At 36.4% G+C, this 21,757-nt stretch overlaps 1 protein-coding gene across 1 annotated transcript; it reads right to left on the bottom strand.

Annotated features, from left to right (window-relative positions):
* Positions 1-3,975: 3,975 nt before the first annotated feature.
* On the bottom strand, positions 3,976-10,255 carry LOC127110072 (cyclin-dependent kinase D-3). Its single transcript, XM_051046078.1, has 7 exons — positions 9,833-10,255; positions 8,810-9,108; positions 8,618-8,726; positions 6,656-6,781; positions 5,914-6,149; positions 5,507-5,824; positions 3,976-4,542 (listed from the first exon to the last, which is right to left on the bottom strand). The coding sequence occupies exons 1-7, from the start codon at positions 9,935-9,937 to the stop codon at positions 4,494-4,496; spliced, it is 1,242 nt and encodes a 413-aa protein (XP_050902035.1). The 5' UTR covers positions 9,938-10,255; the 3' UTR covers positions 3,976-4,493.
* Positions 10,256-21,757: the final 11,502 nt, after the last annotated feature.

The raw sequence follows: 21,757 nt of genomic DNA, 5'->3' as shown, positions 1-21,757 counted from the left end.
AGTGATAGCAGTGATGTTGAAGAGTGTGGGTGTCATCATTCCACAAGGAAATGAAAATTGTTGTGGGTGTTATCTCAAAAATACAAAGAAGAAACTAACATGGATTGGCAATACACAGGTCCAACCTTTGACAATTGAATCATGTCGAAGATACCCATGTTTTTCCAGACTTGGGATTTCTTGTTTTCTATCTTTCCTAACCAGCCTAGATAATCTGAGGGATCCTTGAATAAAGGGCAAGATCGAAATAACCTAAAATTGTTATTCATATAGTCTAGGTCGATGGTTTTTTCTATCAAAGGAGTGATTTGGTTGTCAGGATGTGGGTTTTCATCAGTTTCAATTTCATCATTATCCCTAGGTTTCTTCCCATTAACTATGAGTTTGTAACGATGGTATGTTGGGAAAAAATCCCTAAGACTATCAGGATTTGCAGTTGTATCTGATAGGGGTCCTAACATAGCATACATTTTACCAGAAATAGGAATCAATACCTGTGATCGGTAGATTCTTCTCTTTTCTTCAGCAAGTGGAGTCTCGGGTATATACTGTTGGTTACCTACAGCGTTCGGACCTAATACTTTGTGAACTGGAGCAAGACTGGATGATTTCTTGGAGTCTTTTATGGCCTTTGTTGAATCTTTAGCAGCTTTGGTAGAAGACGTCATTGATGCAGCAAGATTGAAGAAAAATTTGGGTTTTGTTTTGTAAAAGATGAAGAGTTTAGAAGGAACTTCTTCTTTGTTAAGAGAAGTTTTCAGAATGGAAAAAGTTGGAAAATTTTAGCGTTCGTTTTTTATAGATGAGTGAAGTGGAAGAGGTTCACTTCAAACATTAATGGTTGAAAATATGGTGGAACACGTGCCAGTCGGAGGACAAGCGATAAAAAGGTGGCAGTTGAGCTAGCCCACAATCTCCTAGGAGCTAGGAGCGTGATGATTGCAATAAATATTCTCGCATAGTTTTGAGAAGACGTTTGAGAGAAAGTGTCATGATGATTATGACTTCATAGCAGATGGAAAGTCTGTGGCGTCGAAAGAGACTTTCAAAAAATGCCTTTTTCTCCATGTAGTCGAAAATGACATTTTTGGGGAGTACTTTGTTAGCTGAGATTTCGACGCCAAGGTTAGATTAAGTATGATGATAAAAAGAAATATTTTTAAGATGTTTTGACTTCGACAAATAGTATTTTAGGAGATCTTAGTCGAAGAGGTCCTTTGTATAAGAGGGAAATGTTGGGTTTAGGACTTAGACATATTTCTTAGTTTAGACTGCAACTTTGACGGAAGCAATACTAAGACTACGTTCGACGAAAGATTTTGAATTTTGAATAAGGATGATAACTGTATTTTTTCCTTATCCATTTATCTAAAATGACACATGTAAAGCTACGGCGAAGTGAAGGCATGCAAGCGAAATGTGTCATTTTCTGGAGAAAAGACCGTTGATAGCAGTTATTTTCGACTTAAGGGGTCTTAGTGTATAGGATTTCCGGGTGTTCAATCATTGTACAAATACTTGCAAATTACTCTAAGTATCTAAGTGTGTTTGAGAAACGAATTCGTTGAGAATGTACGTATGAATCACCATTTTCATTTCAATTGAAGTTATTTGCAGTTTATCAACTATTCTTTCTTATTGCAATTTACTTTGAAGTTCTTTATTGCAATTCCTTTAGAAATTATGCATTTACTTTTAAACTTTAAACAACATTCTCAAATCATGGGCATTACCGAAGTGTTCATAGACTTTCAAATATAATTTAACAATAGCACATGTCCTAGGATTCACTGGTTGATCCTGTAAAGTAAACCATTTTTAGAGACCCGAGATTGTTTACCAATTTTCACGGTAAACAAAAACACTTAAGTGAAACTAAATTTAAACAAGTATTCATCGGTTTTCTTCTCCCAATCATCATGGTGGTCAAGCTCCTCCAACTCCCTGGAGCTCATTAAGGAAAATGCCTTCAACACGTCGACAATCTCAATCTCTGTAATGGTCAAGTAACCCTGGTTGAAGTCGTTTATGATCAAAGGATCGCTAGTCCAGTATAGGGGGAGCGATAATCTCCATATTCCCCTAGTATCACCATGGATGTGTTCCCTCGCCCCCTCACCCTCACAAACTAATTATTCTAGTTTTTAAGTTTATTCAAGTGTGGGGGTGAAGAGGACCTTTCTCGACAAAGCGCCCAAGGTCACCCAACCTCTTTTATATGTTGGTTTAGTGTCATAGAAGGAAAATAAAACGCTTATGGTAGGTGCGTCCTTCAGGAGACTACATGATTTTGAGCGCTCTGATGAACGCCCAATCGTTGAGTGATATTTGGGAGAGGTAATGTTCATGGTTGTCAAAGCCTCATACTCAAATAGAGTGAATGGATCTCGCACCCCAAACTCATGAATAATTCGGAGATATAGAAAAAAGAAGTTGTCATAGGTACCAACAGGGGAAACCATGTTAACCCACTCATCTTCAGAACAAGGATCTAAAATTACTTCTGACTCGTTGCCCGTTGCTAACAAGTTAATTCCTTTGCATAAAAAATTCACATTTTCCTGAGTGATGAAGGTAGTCTCATAATCTTCAACTTCAATGCGTTTTGAAGAGGCAGACACCATCAATGATCTTGAACTTTATGGAAAAGCAAGGGGGAAAAAGGAGTCATTGTCACTCTTAAATTCAGAGATACACTCATAACTTCCAAACGTCTTTATTTTGAAAAGCTTGTAATCAACTGTCCCATCAACTCACCTAGCATTCTTCATACAATATTCCCACATCGCAATGATTTCTAATAATTGCAATTACCAGAAAAATGTTGAAAGATGCAGTCAAGCTTGTGAAGAATTTTTAAGAAAAAATTTGTACTTGGGAGAAATAGAAGAGCTTAGGAAAAGCTTGAAAAAGAATAAAGTAGAACCCTATTATTATAAAAGTAAACGACCTCGATCGTATAGATTTTCATTTGTGTAACATAGGCATGCGTCGGAAGTTAGAAAGCTAAAGCATCTATAGCTGAATATCTGCATGCATATCATCAACAATTAACAATGGTTGCGCCTTCCCGAGACAAGAGGCAGGAGCGTGCCTAAATATTAAATGTTACACATGTCTCAAGCAATACTTGAGGAACTCGCCCCAAGCAACGTTTGAAGGATTCGTCCAAAGAAAATCTCAAATAATTCATTATCATGTACTTTACTATGGTTATTGTTCGTTTAAAGTTAATCATTTAACCATTCTCAAACCTCATGCTTAAGGGACAGTAGATCACTTAGCCATTCTCAAACCTCATGCTTAAGGGACAGTAGATTAAAACAGTTCTATTGATCCTATGAAGGGATAACCCATGACAAAACGGACCAAAGAAGTTGTTCGATAACCGGGCAAACACACTCCTGGTTCACGTGCTTGACCCTGAGTCACCTAGCCTATCCCACCAAGATTTGAGGAAAAACCAATTTTTCCCCTACTCTCGCGTACTCGTCCAGAAACTATGGAAAATCATTTCTTTCCCTATCGTCCAACCAAGAAGTTGTCAATAGATACTCAACCTCAAGACTTGATATGGTGCCTCTTGCAACTATATGCATAGGAATTAAATATTAAAATATTTTACAATTTTTTAAATGTTATTAAAAACCAAAATTAACATAATATTTTACAATTGATTGGATTATTTTTAATATAAACACAAATAAAAAAAAATATTTAAGTACCCATAACATACAGACAAATAAAATGACACAAATATGAACTTTAGTAATGGTATTTTTCTGAACATGCGGCTATGAGAATGATACCTTAGTACTTTACTACCCATTGCCATCATAAATAGATAGATACTGCAACTTCTTAGATAAAGTATACTTCAAATTTTATAAACTTTTTGGCAAAATAATTAACAAAGCATTCATCCTGTTATGGAACAAACCACACTCATAAAAGCATGCAATCAACCAACATCTCTTCCAAAATATTTTGTTCAGTAAACGAAAACCTGTCTGAAGCAGCCAAGAAAGTACATATTTTACCCTCAAAGTGTAAACAGTAATTTCTCTTATGATAAATAACAAATTAATGTCAAAAATCGGTCTTGCCAAACACTGCTTCCACTAGAGTCAGATACAGCAATGGCTACAGAAAATGCCCTCACTCAAAGCCTTCTTCCGTGGACTTGTACAAGTTTTTTTTTTACACAGAACACAAGTTGAGAACAAAGGGAGTCAACAGAGTATGGTTACTGTGTCTTTTTCTTCTATGATAAGTTATTTTTGGTCTCTGAAATACTGCTGAAATGAGATGCTTATCAGCTTGCACTGCAACTTCTTCATTTAAACATCTCTACACATTCATAGCAGCTTCATGCAGATCAATAAAGATAAGGAATGACAGAAATACAATAAAAGCTTATTCATAGCATTTTATCAGAGAAGCAACAAACGTCTTGGTACTGGTGCATGGTTGTATAGAATGTTCATTCTTTGTTACTGGAATTCTAGATCTAATTTTCTTTTTAAATGTGATCTGTCAGCACTGCAGAACAAAAGAAATAGAACTAATTAAAACAGATAGCTTACAAGTAAAAATATTAAAAGATATAAAGCATTTGGGCAGCATTTTTAAAATATCTAAACAAAATATGAATAAGTATTCTATATATCCCTTGCCGTATAAGATTTCCCACCAGTCATGATCCGTGATGTATTTCATCATAGAATGCACCACAGTGCAGGAAAGCACTTTGGTATACTACCTAGTACTTGTTAGAGTAGTCAATAAGGGCCAATAGCGGCACTATCCCACTATAGCCGAGCGGAGGCCGACCACTATGGCAAGAACCTTAGCGGTGCAGAACATTATGGCGGCTAATATAGGGTAAATAGCGGGTAGCAGTTCCCGACCTGTTATCCTTTTCCCCCCTTAAAAACTGAAATTACCCTTTAAATTTATCATGTTTTAAGGGTAATTTTGGGTTTTTCAATCAAATTTGAGTTGAGACTCAAACCTAACCTTCCTTCACCAGACGTTTCAGCACTTCAGTTGATCCATAGAAAAATCACAAGTTCCTCTCTCACCTCTCTCTGGACTTTGTTTTTCCCTCAGCACTTCCATATGTTTATGATAATTATTCATGTAATTTGCCAAAATGATCAAATAGAGACATTTTGATGTACGCTAATCCCATTTTTTGGATCAGCCGCTCTGCGCCACTATACGGGATTAACTACTTTGGTACTAGTATTGTTGCATTCACACAGTCCTACTGTTTAAATATAGAAATAAAATTACATCCAACCTTGAGATTCCATTTGGTTATGAAATAAAAATGCACAAACAAATATTAGGACTTTCATATTTTCGCCTATCAATAACATTAATAAAATGTTTATGGTTTAATATGTAAGCTCAAGAATATTACTATCTACTTATTATCACAAAGTACAAACTAAAATACCACTTTGAAACGCTTGGAAGATCAATATTATTATCTACTTACCTGTTAATTGTTGGTCTATTTGGAGGCTTTAATCCAAAGATAGAAAAATCTAGTGACATTGGTGCAGGATCATTCTTCCCGGTATTATTTTCACCAGCGGCCTGTTTCCGGTTAGAATGAGTATCATCAACCTTATCTCCTTGCAATGAACTTCCTTCAAGACCATCACGCCCTGGCATTACTCTCCTAGTCTTTCTAGGAGGTGATAAGACTGTGGGACCCTCACGTGGATTCAAATCTGACTCCTTAATTTCTTTCTTAGGGGCGGGTCTTGGAAGCTTATCTGGATCTGTGGGCGGAGGAGGACAAGTAAAGTATCTGAAGTGAAAGAGGAGATTAAATTAAGGAAAACGAAAAAGAAATAAATTACTATTTATTTTTCTTTAACAGAATCTTTAAGGTAATACCTGTGTTCTAATGCCTGCTGCACTGAAATTCGTTCCTTTGGGTCATATGTAAACATCTTAGACAACAAGTCTAAAGCATCCTCACTTGCCATTGGAAATAAAGAACGCAGAGGAGGGGCAGGCACATATTGATATTCAACATAATCAGGAAGGTATACCATATCAGACCACTGAGAAGGAGATGGAGTTCCAAATGCTGCAAAAATCTTTCCTAATTGGTCCATATCACTTGAACCCTATCAATAAAACCAAACTCATGAAATTACTAACCAAAAGAATAAAATCACCCTACAAGCCGGTTTTGTAGGATTGAGTTAGGCCCAATCACATTTTTTTAACAATGATGAAGCACGCAGAAACAAATGAATAAAATCAATCCATGCAATAGATGATGACATTATACATTCAGATTATAAAGAAAACTGCATGAGAAAAAATCAAAACAGGAATAAAATGGAAGCCAAAACTAATAATAGTCAATAATTTCTATATATTCTACACCAAAGCACCAGCTCCTCTGAACTGATCCTAATTCAGTAGAACAACTTTCAATGGTTATTGAGGCTGCAATTCAAACTACGTGATAAAGTTAAATGGTTATTCTCATCCTAAAATGATATATGGCTGATAAGTGGTAATTTTGTTATGAGTAAGAAAAACAAACTATCCCATCGTTTTCAGAATATCAACCATTTATGATTTACCACATAAATAATCCATCACTATGAGAATCATAGTTTACCTGCAAAAAGGGTCGACGAAGAAGAAGCTCAGCAAATATACAGGCTGCAGCCCAAACATCTACTCCTGGGCCATACTGCTTTGTACCAAATAATAGCTCAGGTGCTCTATACCACCGTGCAAACACCTATTTGTGTATACGAGAGATTTATTAAGAGAAAGTGCAGAATACAGACATAAAGAAAAAGTAATGTTCAATATTTTGCAAAAGTTAACATGTGGGGAGACTACTAACTTTTAAATCTAAGGACAAACAAGGGTTCAAAAAGATTTTTTCTATGCCGTAGAAGTTTGAATATAAGCTGCTACTAGTTCAAAAGATTACACATCACTAACATAGTTATCCTAGAAAATCACGATTAAAGAACCTGTGGAAGGGATGATTAATGCTATAATTTAATTTATATTCACAGTTTACTAAGAATGCTTGCTTGCGGTTTGATTTGTGGATTCTAAAAATATTCCTTGGAATCTAAGGATGGGAATAAAGATTCCCTTGTTTGTATAATGGAACCCAGAATAGTTCCCAGGACGAAAGACTTTTAACCCACGTTGCCCAGCTTTCTAATCCCCTCTAATAGAAGTGGGAAATTTTTCACTCCCAGGTAATAGAATCAGTTTGTGTGTAAAAATACTGGACTAACCTCCACTAACCGTGGCCTCCACTAACCGTGTGACTCCACCTGTACAATTAATGTAATTGTTTCCTCTGTCTCTATCGGCTAATTGTTTTTTCTTCAATGTTCTATTGCGTCTAATTGTTTTTCTTCAATGTTCTATTGCGTCTAATTTTTTATTTACGATCTTGGAAGCACCTTCATTCCATTTTGCAAGTTTGCTACAAGTGCTTTTACTCCAGTGCCATTGTTTCTTATGATAAAATAATGATTTGGTGACCTAGAATAGATACTTATATAATATTCATATTCCAATTCTCCAGAAACATATAATAAAACCACTATTCCTGCATTATTTATTCCAATGATTCGCTAACTTCAGAAATCACAATAATATACCTTATTACAAGACCAAGTTTAATCGGAAGGGTATTTTAGGAATTGTAATATCTATTTTTGTGAATACAAATTGAAAATAAAACATAAGATTCCTGGCAATTAACAATACTACCCAAACACTATTTTAAAAAATTTATTTCCTGCAAAGTTGTGACTGGGAAAATTATTTCTGGAATTAAATTTTGATACTATGAAACAAATGCCCCCTTGGAATTTGGGTTAGACCTAACACAACTCTACAATACCGGCCGGCTTGTAATACAGTGATTGTCTAGACTTCATAATCCCCCAAACGTAGGGCTACTGGGCCTGATGCACAACCAAGCATACTAAAGGTGTTGCACCAGTGCAATGAATGCTGACTAAGTGGCAAAATAAAAGACCTAGGGGTGGCAGCAATTGAGGCAGATTTTTCAACACAACCCATCACGTTAGTCCTGGGCCGCCGGTGATACAAGCAACCCAACAAGAAAAACTCAACCATGCAAAATTTGGTTATGTGAGGATTGCCTAGACTTTATAAGTTCTACTTGGGTCTTATCTCTGGCTAATGCAAAATTTGGGTTTTTACTAATTGCCAAGGGCTATTAGGTCTAGTGCTTTGATAATATGGGATCTAATAGATCTAAGATAGCTCTGATGTCATCTTAGGTCTTGGTCCTAACTCAGCCGACAAACTTGCTTATAAGATGAGGATTGTCCAAACCTTAAAAGCATTACAAAAGCCATATCTGATATCTCTAGGCAATGTGGGAATAAACCCACCGGTTCAATCCAACACATTTATAGTGTTGTACCGCTGCAATGAAAGCAAACAAACGAAATGACAAATAACCGAACATAGGGATGGCCACGCAATTTTTTTCGAACAATTTCCAAAGTGGTCTACATGCTTACTCTCATATTTTCAAAGGGATCCACATGCTATTGTACATCAAAAAATTAACCTGATGAGTGAACCTGCGATCCGGGCTTCCAAATATTCGTGCTAAACCAAAATCAGCAAGTTTCAGCTGTCCATTAGGTCCTATCAACAAATTATTAGGTTTCATATCCCTGAAAATACACAAGAAAACTTTTCAGTTATGAACTAATAATACATTTCAATTATTAATGACCAAACTAGTTAAATTACCCACCTATGCAATATCCATTTTTTGTGACAATGAGCAAGACCTTTAAACGTCATTTGAAGGTAAGATTTGATATCACCCGGTGAAAGGAAAATATTTCGGTCTCTTATGACAGCTTCAAGGTCTGTTTCCATGAATTCAAACACAAGATGCAAATTCCCTTTATGTGGGAAGCAATCAATCAACTCAATTATATTTGGATCATTGAGCTCTTTAAGCAATTTGATTTCTCTAAGAGCTGTAAAATTCACCCCTTCTTTCTGCTTGCCAATCCTAATCTTCTTAATTGCAACCGTCTGTCCTGTCTGTCCATGAAATAATACACCTTTGTAAGGACCACAGGATCATAATAGTACTACTGATGTGCTATCATTTTCACTATTGAATAAAAAGCCAGCAGATAAAGACATATGCAATCTTATATCCAGAACAAAATCAACTAGAAACCAGTGTTGTCTATGGCGGATGGCGGTCCATGGTGGAGAGCCAAAACCCGCCATATCGGCCAGTGCCACTTTGCGGCACCCTTATAGCAGATTATAGCAGAAAAGCCCGCAATAACGGACAATATTTACCATTGGGGCAAGCCCAACATCATGTATATCCGCTGCCATGGCGGATATTTGATAACATTGCTAGTAACCCTCGCCACTCCAAAAAAAAAAAAAATTTGAATTGACCATTGCAAGTTAATTAGAAGAAAAATACACAACTACATCAAATCCAAACTTAAACAACTTAAGAAACATAATCGTGAATATTTTCCTAGGCCCAAATACTAAATGCAACATGAGTCATTACATTAATCCAAAGTTCAATATAAACATGCATTTTCTCTTCTTATTTCAAGATTCCTTTAACACCCATTTATCTATAACACATTCAAACATCTCTTGCAACTTCCAAATTTTATTTAAAGGTCCAATTCTCACAACCCAGGGAGAAAAAAAATCTTTTTTTCATTGAAATTTCTCATAATCAGTTAACAAATTAAATGAAAACACAACATTAGAAGCGGAGAAGATTTACCTGGGTATCAATGGCTTTGTAAACGACACCATAGGTACCTTCACCAAGGACCTCACGTTTGAGATACCTATCAGCTACTTTCTTAGACGGATCTAATTCTGCCATATTCGTCGCAAAGATTGGTCTTGTGAAGGCTATTGAATTGTTAATTTCAGCTACGGAAATCGATAATTCGGGAGCGTCTCGTTGGATGCGGTTAGGGTTTCGGGAGTGTAAATCGGTAATTACAATAAGGTTTGAAATTGAGATGAAATATTGAAGATTTGTGAGTGGGTTAGAGTGGAAAGAGAGATATGGTGTGAGTGTAGAGAGAGAGAGAGACAGATGATGAAATGCGCGTAGCTGGAACCACAAAACGGCAGAGAAAAAGAGAAGGAGCGTGAGAGAGATGCAACGGCTATACTTGATAAAGTATTGGTCTATAATATATAAGTTCAATGCCAATAAACATCCACTTTTTCTAATAATAAATTCAATGCCAATAAAGATACAACATTGTTTTTTATGCACATCTTGGACACCTAAACCTAACTAATTCAATTGAACATATCTTTAGTTCAATTCACTATATAAAATATAATTAATTTATGGCTTAATATTTGTTTATCTTGTATTTTGGAGTTGGTCCCTTAAATAAAAATAATAATAATAATCATGTTGGTTCTTTAATTTTTTTTAATTTATTATGTTAAAAATCGATCATTAAATTTATTGTTAATTAGCGAAAATAACTAATATAATATTATAGTGTTATATTTGGGAAGTCCTGGGTTAGGACGCCCTCATCCATTAGATGGTCCATCTGAACGAAACTTAGGGAATTTGTCTGGGAGGGTCCGTAGATGTAGGAGTCACGCAAGAGAAGGTCATCGTTGACTCCGAAAAGATAGGCAGTCAATAATCCTCCCTAGTAAGTGGGGAATGATTAAAACCACGTCTAGGGGGCAAAAATCCTAAGAATCTTTATAAATAAATACATTATCCCTCAAGGGGATAAGGACAGACTCTCAAATAATATATATTTGTTCCTATCCACTACTACTCAAAGAGCACTTCGCTCTTAGTAGCCATAATATCATCAATCTAACTTGCCCGCCTACAACCGAGCAGTGTCGGACACCAACACAGCATCTCACCTCACGTGAGATGGTCCCTTAAACAGCCTCAAAACCACTGTATATGGTTACTCTCCGTCGTGAGTTAGCCATCACCCCCAAACATGCAATATATCGATTAGGGCCTCTAAGTCTTTTTGCCTTTGCAGGGGAACACTCACACATTTGTACTTTTTGGATGGTACAGTGGCGCCTAACGTGAGGCCCGACAAAACTAACATGGGTCACACATCTTCTTAACAACCATCACATTCCTCGTCTTATCCACAACGCCTACGCCCAACCATTATCAGACATGGTAAACAAAAGAGTTTCATCCCCTACTCCTGAGGGTACCAACGGTATAGACGATGTTGAGGTCATTGCGGAGATGCGGCTTACCATGGACGAATTACGACGCTACAATCGGATGTTGAAAGACGACGTCCAAAATATCAAACAACGCCAACAGAAGGTCAATCCCCCGGAAGAGGTGGAACTACTGGATCCCCAACCACTCTCAAAAAAAATATGGGGGCCCTTGTTCCCGAAGGTTTCAAACATTTATCCTTGTCCAAGCTTGATGGAAGCGGTAACCTCTATGAACATGTTGCCTCCATCAATACGCATATGGTCATCATATGAGCACCAGACTCCCTAAAATGTTAGTTGTTTTCAGGTACCTTCAGGGAGGCCGCCCTCAGATGGTACATGGGCCTTCCCCGTGCCTCTATTAACAGCTACCAGAAATTGGTTAAAGAGTTGGAAAATTGTCACACTACAAAAAATACAGAATCGTCATTGGATTTTATTTATTCTAGAGGAAAGAAAAAATATCAATAAAACCCTAAAAATATAAGAAGATGGGTGTCGCAACCAAGAGGGAATTCGAAAGTCGGTCATGCAAGGGAAATGTATTAGCACCCCTTAAATCTATTGTACTCAATGGGAACCGCTTTGATTGTTTTGCACTGATAGGTGTTAGTATCTAAAGGTTACTTGCAATTGGTTTTAATTGAGGGGGAAAATAAGTTTTTAATTAATGTGCTCACCGGGATTTCGGAATCCTGTGCTTACGTATTCTCATGGTACAATGAGAAAATCAGAGCTTTGTAGTCCGTAGGGTAGAAAATAAGTATTTGTTGGTTGTTTTTATTTAATGACGTTAATGTTCGTGTTCTAGTAGTTAAATGTTGCTTGTATAATCGCGCATGAGAGACTTAAGTGTTTGTTTGTATTACGGTAGAACGGGTGCGCTTGAATCGCATACTAGTAGTTAAACATAGCTTGTATACTCACGCATGTGAGGTTTAAGTGTTGTTTGTATTGCAGTAGAACGGAAATAACATGTCATTTGTGAAAAGCTTTGAATTTTTGTAGCAGTAAATTCATGACCATCAGACTATGGATAAGCTTAACATCAATAAAACCAGAGTCGCCATCGCACTTTTATTGTTTCCAAAGGAAAAGAGAAAAGTACGAACAAAACCCAAAGATAAGAAGTTTTCAAATCAAAACTAATAAAATGCCAGAGATTACAGGTAAGGGGGTTGGTTACACAGAGGGAAGGTGTTAGCACCCAAAGTGTCCTAGGTACTCCTAGGGAGCCCTTTTTATGTGTATATGTGTTTTTGGTATAAAAGATGTTGGAGAAAAATAGAGTGTGGGGATGAGAAAAGAATTCATTGATAATATTTTTCTGTTTGACAAGACCTTCGGACTTGTGCCTACGTATCAACATAAAAATAAGGGATCAAAACATCATAGTTCGTGGTAACAATTTCAAAATGAGTGGATTGTTTTTAATCAAAAGTTAAGTGAAAAGAGACACAAAGGGTCCAAAAGTTTGAATGAGTGTTAGTTCTTTTTGTCTTTTGAAATTTTAAGTCAATATGATTAGATTTATTTACAAGTTTGGTTTAAGAAAAACGTTTGAAAGTTCATTGGCATAAGCCCGAAGTTTCTAATCATTTAAACAAAGTCTAAGTTTGAAAACACAAGCAAAGAAAGTTTTTGAAAGGGGGGAAGATTTTAAAATTTAAGAAGTGGGAGAAGATGGAGAGACTAATCCTAGGCATAAAATTAAAAGTTAAGAGTTGAAAAGATCTGACCAATGGGATGCAATCCAACAGATAAGAATGTCATATAGAAAATCCACTTTCCCTTTGGAATTTGAACCAATCAATAATCAACAAGCCATTAGCAATATCAGACATCATGAAGATCAAGGCATCAAATAAATATGGCTACATCCAAGCAAGCAAATCCCACAGCTAGCAGTCTTCTTTGTCTTCTCATGTATCAGATGAAATACTCTTTGATCCACTTAGAATAAAACATTAGACACAAGATTAAAATAATAGTTTATATCAAGCCCATGTTAAGCTCAAATGAATCCCAATACTTGCATCAGATGAAGGCTCAATTCTCAATAACTTGGTCTTAAAATGTTGGCATTGGCCAAGTCCTTTTTGCACAGGGAATGTTGCTTATTCTAAGTCCAAAAGTTCAGATCAAGATCAACAGTCCACCAAACTTTTTTTAGGGTTTTTTGTTGTTTATTAAGTATTTTAAGGTCTCAAGACCATTAATACAATCAAAATACACAAACAAAATATATACAATCACAATATATGGCTCAAATGAGCAAAGTGAAAATAGCATAAATATAAACAAGTTAAATGATATGTAAACGGCAGTGAATGGTAAATGGCTTAGAAATTAAATTACATAAAGTAAATGACTTCAAAGTAAAGCAATATTAATAAGAGCTAGTCAAATGTTAGTCAAGGTTAACTGAATGTTAGTGGAGTCTTGCTTTTCAATTGATTAAGTCATTCTTTGGAGAACACTCAACCATCTATTCACAAACATGGATCCTTGAACCAAGACATCTTCCATAGAAAGGAAAAAAAGACCAAGTTTCCACACAATACCATGAAAGATGGGAGACTTACAATCTCACTTACTAGAATGTTATGCCTTTAAGGTCAAATTTAGCTCTATGTTAAGCAATCATAATTGGACTTATGTAGAAGTCACAACTATCTGAGGTCGGGAAATAAAAATTTAGGTGTTAATGCATGTTAGAGATTTGGTATAATGAACCAAACTCCTAAAACATACCACACATTAAAAGAAAGATCAAAAGGGATGGACCTATCTCATCCATACTTGTATTGCTTCATCTGACACAAAGTCATTGATGAACCGATTAGCCTTAGGATATTGAGACTTCATTGGCCAATGAAAGGAATGGAAAAGAATAGGTATGAATATGAAGTGGGGATGGGAGTGAGGGAAACACAAATTGGTCATGGGAGGAGTTTTATCAAATTAAAATCATTCATTCATTTTGGGAGATGAAATGTACATTTCATCAATCCCCTAAATCCAATGATTTTAATCCAACAAAAGTCAAATCAACCTTGACCAAGGTCCAAACAGATAGTCAAACATCACAAGACCATAAAAATGGCTCAACATACATTTTACACAATTAATCAATTAAAAATCAAATTAAAAATGCATTAAAATTCAATTTAATTTGGTCAAAACCTAAAATCTCTTCAAAACATCATATAAATGGTCAAGAGATTTATCCTAAGTCAAACAAGGTCAACGGACCTTAGACAAAATATTTCAACATTTTTGAAAAGTCAGAAGTATTTTTAAACAATTAAAAATCTGCTTAAAAATATTTAATTCATGAAAAATATCAAAATTAATCCAAAAAATAATTTTAATTCAGAAAATTAAAGATAAAAATATTTATAGACTTTTTGTGAAAGTCCCATATTTTTTGGATTAAAAATGAAATTAATATGAATTAAATAAAATAAAGCAATTAAATGAAAAATCAGAAAAATACAAAAAAAACAAGGGCCATCAGATCTCCCTCATTAATTGAGGTGACAGATTTGATGGTCACGCGCGCGCTATCCATGGTGGACTTGAGTCGAAGCGCCACATGCGTGGTAATCAAAATCAAGGGCCGAGATTAGAACGATGGACCAAGATTAGATGGTTGGAACCTTGCCAACACATCACCGGATCCCTAGCTTCGGTCATCTTCTATGGTGATGACCACCAGAGTAGTCCAACCCAAACTTCATGAAAAATGAAAAACAAGGACACTATTTTGAAGAGAAAATGCTCATGATCATGAATCTGGCCTCAATTTTCTCCAATTCCAAGTATATAAAAAGATACAGGGATTTGAATTTTGAGGATCATGAACTGAGTTGCTTTGATTTGACCTCAAAGCAACTCAATCCTGTTGCCTACATTGGTAGGACTTCAGCTAACCAAAAATCACAAAGAAAAGTGAATAATTGAGAGAGAATCGAAGAGATGAAGTTTCTGAAATTTAACCTTTGAGTAGCTTCAATTCAACTTGATCTTGATCTAGATTTGCTTGATTCTTCCTCCTCTTGCTTGTAGTGATCAATTGAGATGAAAAGGGCAGTGAATTCTTGGAGTTTGAACTTCAAAATAGAAGGTGAAATTTAAAATAGATTTCAATGAAATCCACAAGAAATTATATGAAGTGAGGGGTCTGAGTTCTCTTGGCAAAACTTGGGCAAGGTGTTTATGCATTTATGAGCTCAGGGCACTTGTATTTATAGGCTTACTCAATGTTTTTTGCACATTTCAATTCAAAATCCAAAAATAGCAATGATCTCATGCATGCTTGCATGGGCGTGTACAAAGCTCAATTAATGATGTCAAAGGATCCAAGCTTAATTCCAAATGATGCTGAAACGAAATCAAGGGACCATGCAATGTTGAAATGAAAATTGGTCACAAATCTTTCCAAATGGGGCCATGCATTACACCCATGTGCAAGTCCCTCAATTTTGATCCAAATGAGATGATTTTGGACTTTTTAGAAAGGTGAGATCAAGGGGAACAACTTTTATGTTCAATACTTTTCCATTTTAAGCTTGGATCATGATGAATTTTGAGGTGGAGGTTTGGAAAATCAAACATATTTGATAATTTTTTAAGTACCAAGTCAAATGTCCACTTCTTCCACCTTGAATAACTTTTGCTATGGACTTTAAATGGAAACAGTTTATTCATCAAAGTTATATCTCTTTCAAACCTATTTAATTTGTTCACCAATTTGACCTCATTTGGATTTGGCATGAAGGATTTATGCATTTTATAAGTTGAGGAAAATCACTTGTTCAATGGTAATGGCCCAAAATGACCTATAATGTTTCCTCTTGGCGCATGAACTTGCAAGTTGAATTTGAACTTACTAAGAACATAAAAGTTGAATATGACATATTTAATTTGATCATGAAACTTGAATGGCTTTTATATCATAATACTTGAGCAAGTTATGGTCCTTGGAAGTTGACCTCCTAACTAGGGTTCAGACAAAATGACATATAATCTTTCACCATAAAAAATGACTTTCCAAGCAAAACTAGATCTTGAATTCAACTTGAAAGTTGTTTGTAATGTGATTATGAGTAGCATTTCTCTTGGAATCTATTTCATATGATAGAAATTGTAGGAGATAGGGTCTAGGGAACCCCAGTTTTGACCAGTTGACTTTCTCTGGTCAACCACCTTGAACCACCTTGCTAACTTGACATTCTCTTGATCTTTGGGACTCATGGAGGATCATATATATGTAGGATGATGTAATATTAAGATCCCTTGAAATATTTGATCAAATGTTGAAGAATCTTGTTGAAGAAGTCATACAAGATACCCAGATTAATTAGGGCTTCCAAGTCAAACAAGCTTCAAACTCTTAATTATTTCTTGATAAAAATGATATGTGAAGACCATGGGGATCCATATATGATGTCTAGAGTCAATTTGAATCATCTCTTGATTGACATCCTTGCATTAAGGGTCTCAAACCCTAGGTATAAGCTTGATGGAGAATAGGTGAACACACACATTACCTACAAAAGAGTTAAACTATACATTGACATATTTTTGGTATTTTGGTTAGTAAATAATGAAAAACAAAGTATGATACAATCAAAAGTGCTTGGTGATCTCTCGCAATGCAAACCCAATGACTGAGGGGTGGGGAGGATGCCAAGGTCTGATGCCAAAGCCAATGCATATGATGAGATAGCATGAGGGATCTTAGGGTCAAAATTGGGGTCTTACAGCTGCCCCTATTTAAGGACATTCTAACTGAGGATGTGAAAGTTAAAATATTCGTTTCAACTCAGTAGAATGGACTTAAATAACAACATATAGAAACAAATTTTAGTCCCTAAGAGACCTCATGATGCATATGATATGAATGTTAAAACAATCATTGTGGGGAATAAATTGCCACAAAGGAAAAGAATCCGGAGAGACTGAAAGTTCACAGGAGCATAATGCATTCCATAAGGAAAAGCTCACTGAGGAAACAGAGACTCTGGGGATAAGAGGTTATGCGTAGGCCATGCTACGACTTAAAAACTGTTGGAGACATGAGAAGAATCCCATGAAAATAAATCGATGGAAAGACTCAGTTGGGGATAAGGGAAAAATCTGCAGTGGAAACAGGTAAGTCAGAATAAAGCTGAGATACCCGAACCAAGCAGGGAATTAGCGACTTCACTAGGGAAATACGCACTCAAACTCAACTGGGGAAGAATGAACTTTAACACCGGAGTACCAGAAGTAGATTATCTATTACCGGTTACTGGGTAGGAAAATAATGTATTCTGACAGAGGGACATCCATTACCAATTAGGGTAAACATATCAAGGATGACTCACTGAGAAATAGGAGGTGTGTTCGTTACCGGTTACTGGGTAAGAAGCAACCTGCTGGGGAAATATCAAATAGGATTTACAACTACCGGTTACTGAACAAAAGACCAAAGAGAGAATACCTGTCACCAATTAAAGTGAACATATCAAGGATAGACTCAGAGGAAGAATATTCGTCATCAGTTAGGATGAGCATATCAAGGATAGACTGCCAGGGAGAAAGTAGGAATTATACCTAACAGTTACTGGGTAGAATACCAAAAAGAGAATTTTCGTCATTGGTTAGGATGAACATATCAAGGATAGACTCAACAGGGGGAAGCAGGATTTACGACTACCTGTTACTGGGCAGAAGACCGCAAAGGGGAGAAAATTCGTCATCGGTTAAGATGAACATATCAAGGATTAACTCTGAGAGGAGAAATAGGATTTATATCTAATGGTTACTGGATAGAATACCAAAGGGAGGAAAATTTGTCATCGGTTAGGATGAATATATCAAGGATTAACTCTCTAGGGAATGAAATAGGGATTACAACTACCTTTTTACTGGGTAGAATACCAAAAAAGGAGAATATTCGTCATCGGTTAGGATGAACATATCAAGGATAGACTACTTGGGGAAACGTGAAGACGAATCCGCTGGGAAAAAATAAAGGAAGTAGATTATATTTTAACGGATATTGGGTAAAAGTAATGTACTCACAAATCAAGAAGAAAATTACCAGTTACCGGGTAACAGACTCTTAGGGGACCAAAAGTACCTATCTAGGTAAGAACTAGAAAGAAACCGCCAAATAAGGACTCAACCCAATTAAGACATAACTCAAAGGGAGTGGTTCTATCCAGATAATTAACTAGGGAGGAAACTGAAACAATAATCATCCACGAGGAAATAACTCAGTGGGGAAATAAGAAAGGTTAAACACTTTCTTCTTAAGGGGCTAACACTCTACAATTGAAGGAGGACATGCACACCAATCATGTATGGAGAATAATATCACCGTAGCAGGGGATCAAAAATAAGAAATCAAATGCAATAAAATATATAATGAAAATATCTGATGATGTGCTTTATGCATGAATATGCATGTATATGATTATAATTATGTGGACAAAATAATCACAAAGGATACGAATATTCCAAATTTGAATCACCGCTGTAACACTCGGCTAATCTCAACAAGATGGAAACACCAACGGGAGAAAAAATTTGGGGACGAACACAAATAATCTGGATTTGAATAAATTCAACCCTGGCTGGGGAAAGAGAAGAGATTTGCTGAGGATCTGAGTTGTCAACTTTGCATGGAATTTTAGGTCAACACCATATTAAATGGGAGATAACCTCGCGGGGGACCGAGTCAAATACTGCTCAGAATCAATACTGTCATATCTGAAGATGACCTTTGTCAGGGAGTACAAGAGATAAAACTCTTCACGGAGGATCTACGCAAACAGCTGAGGATGTGAGCCTACAGTTCAGCCGGGGAAACTGGTTTGCAAGAGGGATTGACCACCAGTTCAACTTTACCGGGGACAAATGATGAATCATTGGGGAATTATCAACCCAACTGCTTGGGGGAAATCAACAAGGCTCCACATGTCAAGACTTACCTATTCTCAGGTTGTTGTTGATATTCCTTACTGAAATCAATTGCCTTTTAAAGTGATTGCTTTTATTATTTAAGAAAAATGATTTTTATTTATTAATTCATTTCAAAATCATCATCATAAAAATTCAATTTTATTTAGCTGAAGTAAATAACAGTAGAAACAAATTGGATAAAAGAGCTCAAATTTATTTAATAGAATGGTAGCCTGTAAATGACAAGACTCCATAGATCTTTACAAAGTTGAAAATGGTAATTTACATGGAAAAAGGGCTACATTGAATACAATGATCACTACTCTATCCACCCACTTCAATATCCTTTGCGCTCTTTGGCTTTGGTTGAGAAGGACGAATCAGAACCAAACGACTTGCTCAAAATTGCTCCAATGATCAGGACCAACCAAATGCAGTTACTTAACATAATCCCTAATTTTTGCCTATATTTCCCCAAGGCGGAGTACTCAATCTATAGGGATAAATTTTCTATTTTATGTCTCTAATTTTTGCCTAGATCGCTCTTTCGGGTTTTCAATCCACTGAGACGCTCATTTTTTCCTAAGCTGCCCTTTCGGGTTTTCGACTTAGCAAGCTGTTCTTTTCTTTTTAGGCGAAGTATTTCTTGACTGCATCGGCATTCACAGGACGAGTGAACTCTTCACCATCCATAGTTGCAAGAATCAAAGCACCACCTGAAAAGGCTCTCTTAACAACATATGTGCCTTCATAGTTAAGAGTCCATTTGCCTCTAGCATCAGGTTTAAAAGATAAAATCTTCTTGAGCACAAGGTCACCGTCTCTGAACACACGAGGTCTGACCTTCTTATCAAATGCCTTCTTCATTCTTTGCTGATATAACTGACCATGATACATGCCTGTCAATCTTTTCTCTTCAATTAAGTTCAACTGGTCATATCTGGTCTGACACCATTCAACTTCAGTAAACTTGGCTTCCATCAAAACACGCAACGATGGGATTTCGACCTCCATGGGGAGTATAACTTCCATACCATAAACAAGAGAGAAAGGGGTTGCCCCTGTTGAAGTGCAGACGGATGTACGGTACCCATGCAAAGCAAATGGGAGCATCTCATGCCAATCTTTATACGTCACAACCATCTTCTGAATAATCTTCTTGATATTCTTGCTTGCAATTTCAACATCCCCATTCATCTTGGGTCTGTAGGGAGAAGAATTATGATGTGCAATCTTGAAGTCTTTGCAAAGAGCTTCCACCATATTGTTATTCAAGTTAGATCCATTATCAATAATGATCTAACTTGGCACACCATAACGACATATAATATGATTCTTGATAAACCTTACAACAACTTGCTTGGTCACATTTGCATACGATGTCGCTTCAGCCCACTTTGTGAAGTAGTCAATAGCCACCAGAATAAAACGATGCCCATTCGAAGCTTTGGGCTCAATCATGCCAACCATATCAATTCCCCGCATGGAGAAGGGCCATGGAGAGGAAATGACATTCAACAGTGTCGGAGGATCATGAATTTTATCTGCATAAATTTGAAACTTGTGGCATTTCTTCACAAACTTGCAACAATCGGATTTCATTGTCATCCAATAGTAACCTGCTCTCAACATCCTCTTTTCCATAGCATGTCCATTAGAATGAGTACCAAAGGAACCTTCATATACTTAAGTCATCAATAAGTCTTCTTCGTGTCTATCCACGCATCTGAGCAAAACCATATCGAAGTTTCTCTTGTAAAGCACATCACCATTTAGGTAGAAGTTGCTAGCTAATCTTCTCAAAGTCTTCTTATCTTTCAAAGATGCCCCAGGCGGGTAAATCTGACTTTGGAGGAAACACTTAATATCAAAATACCATGGCTTTTCATTTTTAACTTCTTTAACAGCAAACACGTGAGCTGGCTTATCAAGACGCATCACAGTCAAATTGGGAACCTCATTCCAAAATTTTACCATGATCATGGAAGCCAACGTTGCAAGAGCATCTGCCATCCGGTTTTCGTCACGAGGGATATATTGAAACTCAACCTTTGTAAAGAAAGTTGAAATTCTCCTCACATAGTCTTTATACGGTATCAAACAGGGTTGATTCGTCTCCCATTCACCTTTGATCTGATTCAAACCCAAAGTTCAATCTCCATAGACGTCAAGATACTTGATTCTGAGATCAATGGCCTCTTCAAGCCCCATAATGCAAGCCTCATACTCAGCCATATTGTTTGTGCATTTGAAAGTCAATCTAGCTGTAAACGGAAAATAAGTGCCTTGAGGAGTAATAATCACTGCCCCAATGCCATTACCATACGAATTAACAGCTCCATCAAATACCATGCCCCAACGGGAACCAGGTTCTGGCCCTTCTTCAAGCAATGGTTCATCATAATATTTCATCTTCAAGTACAAAATCTCTTTGTTAGGAAAATCGTATTGCATTGACTAGTAATCTTCAATCGGTTGGTGAGCCAAATGGTCAGCCAAGACA

This window comes from Lathyrus oleraceus, chromosome 1, assembly GCF_024323335.1.
Source record: "Lathyrus oleraceus cultivar Zhongwan6 chromosome 1, CAAS_Psat_ZW6_1.0, whole genome shotgun sequence".
Taxonomy (NCBI): domain Eukaryota; kingdom Viridiplantae; phylum Streptophyta; class Magnoliopsida; order Fabales; family Fabaceae; genus Lathyrus; species Lathyrus oleraceus.
Note: the sequence above shows the minus strand (reverse complement) of the source record. Positions and strands in the feature narration are given on the sequence as shown.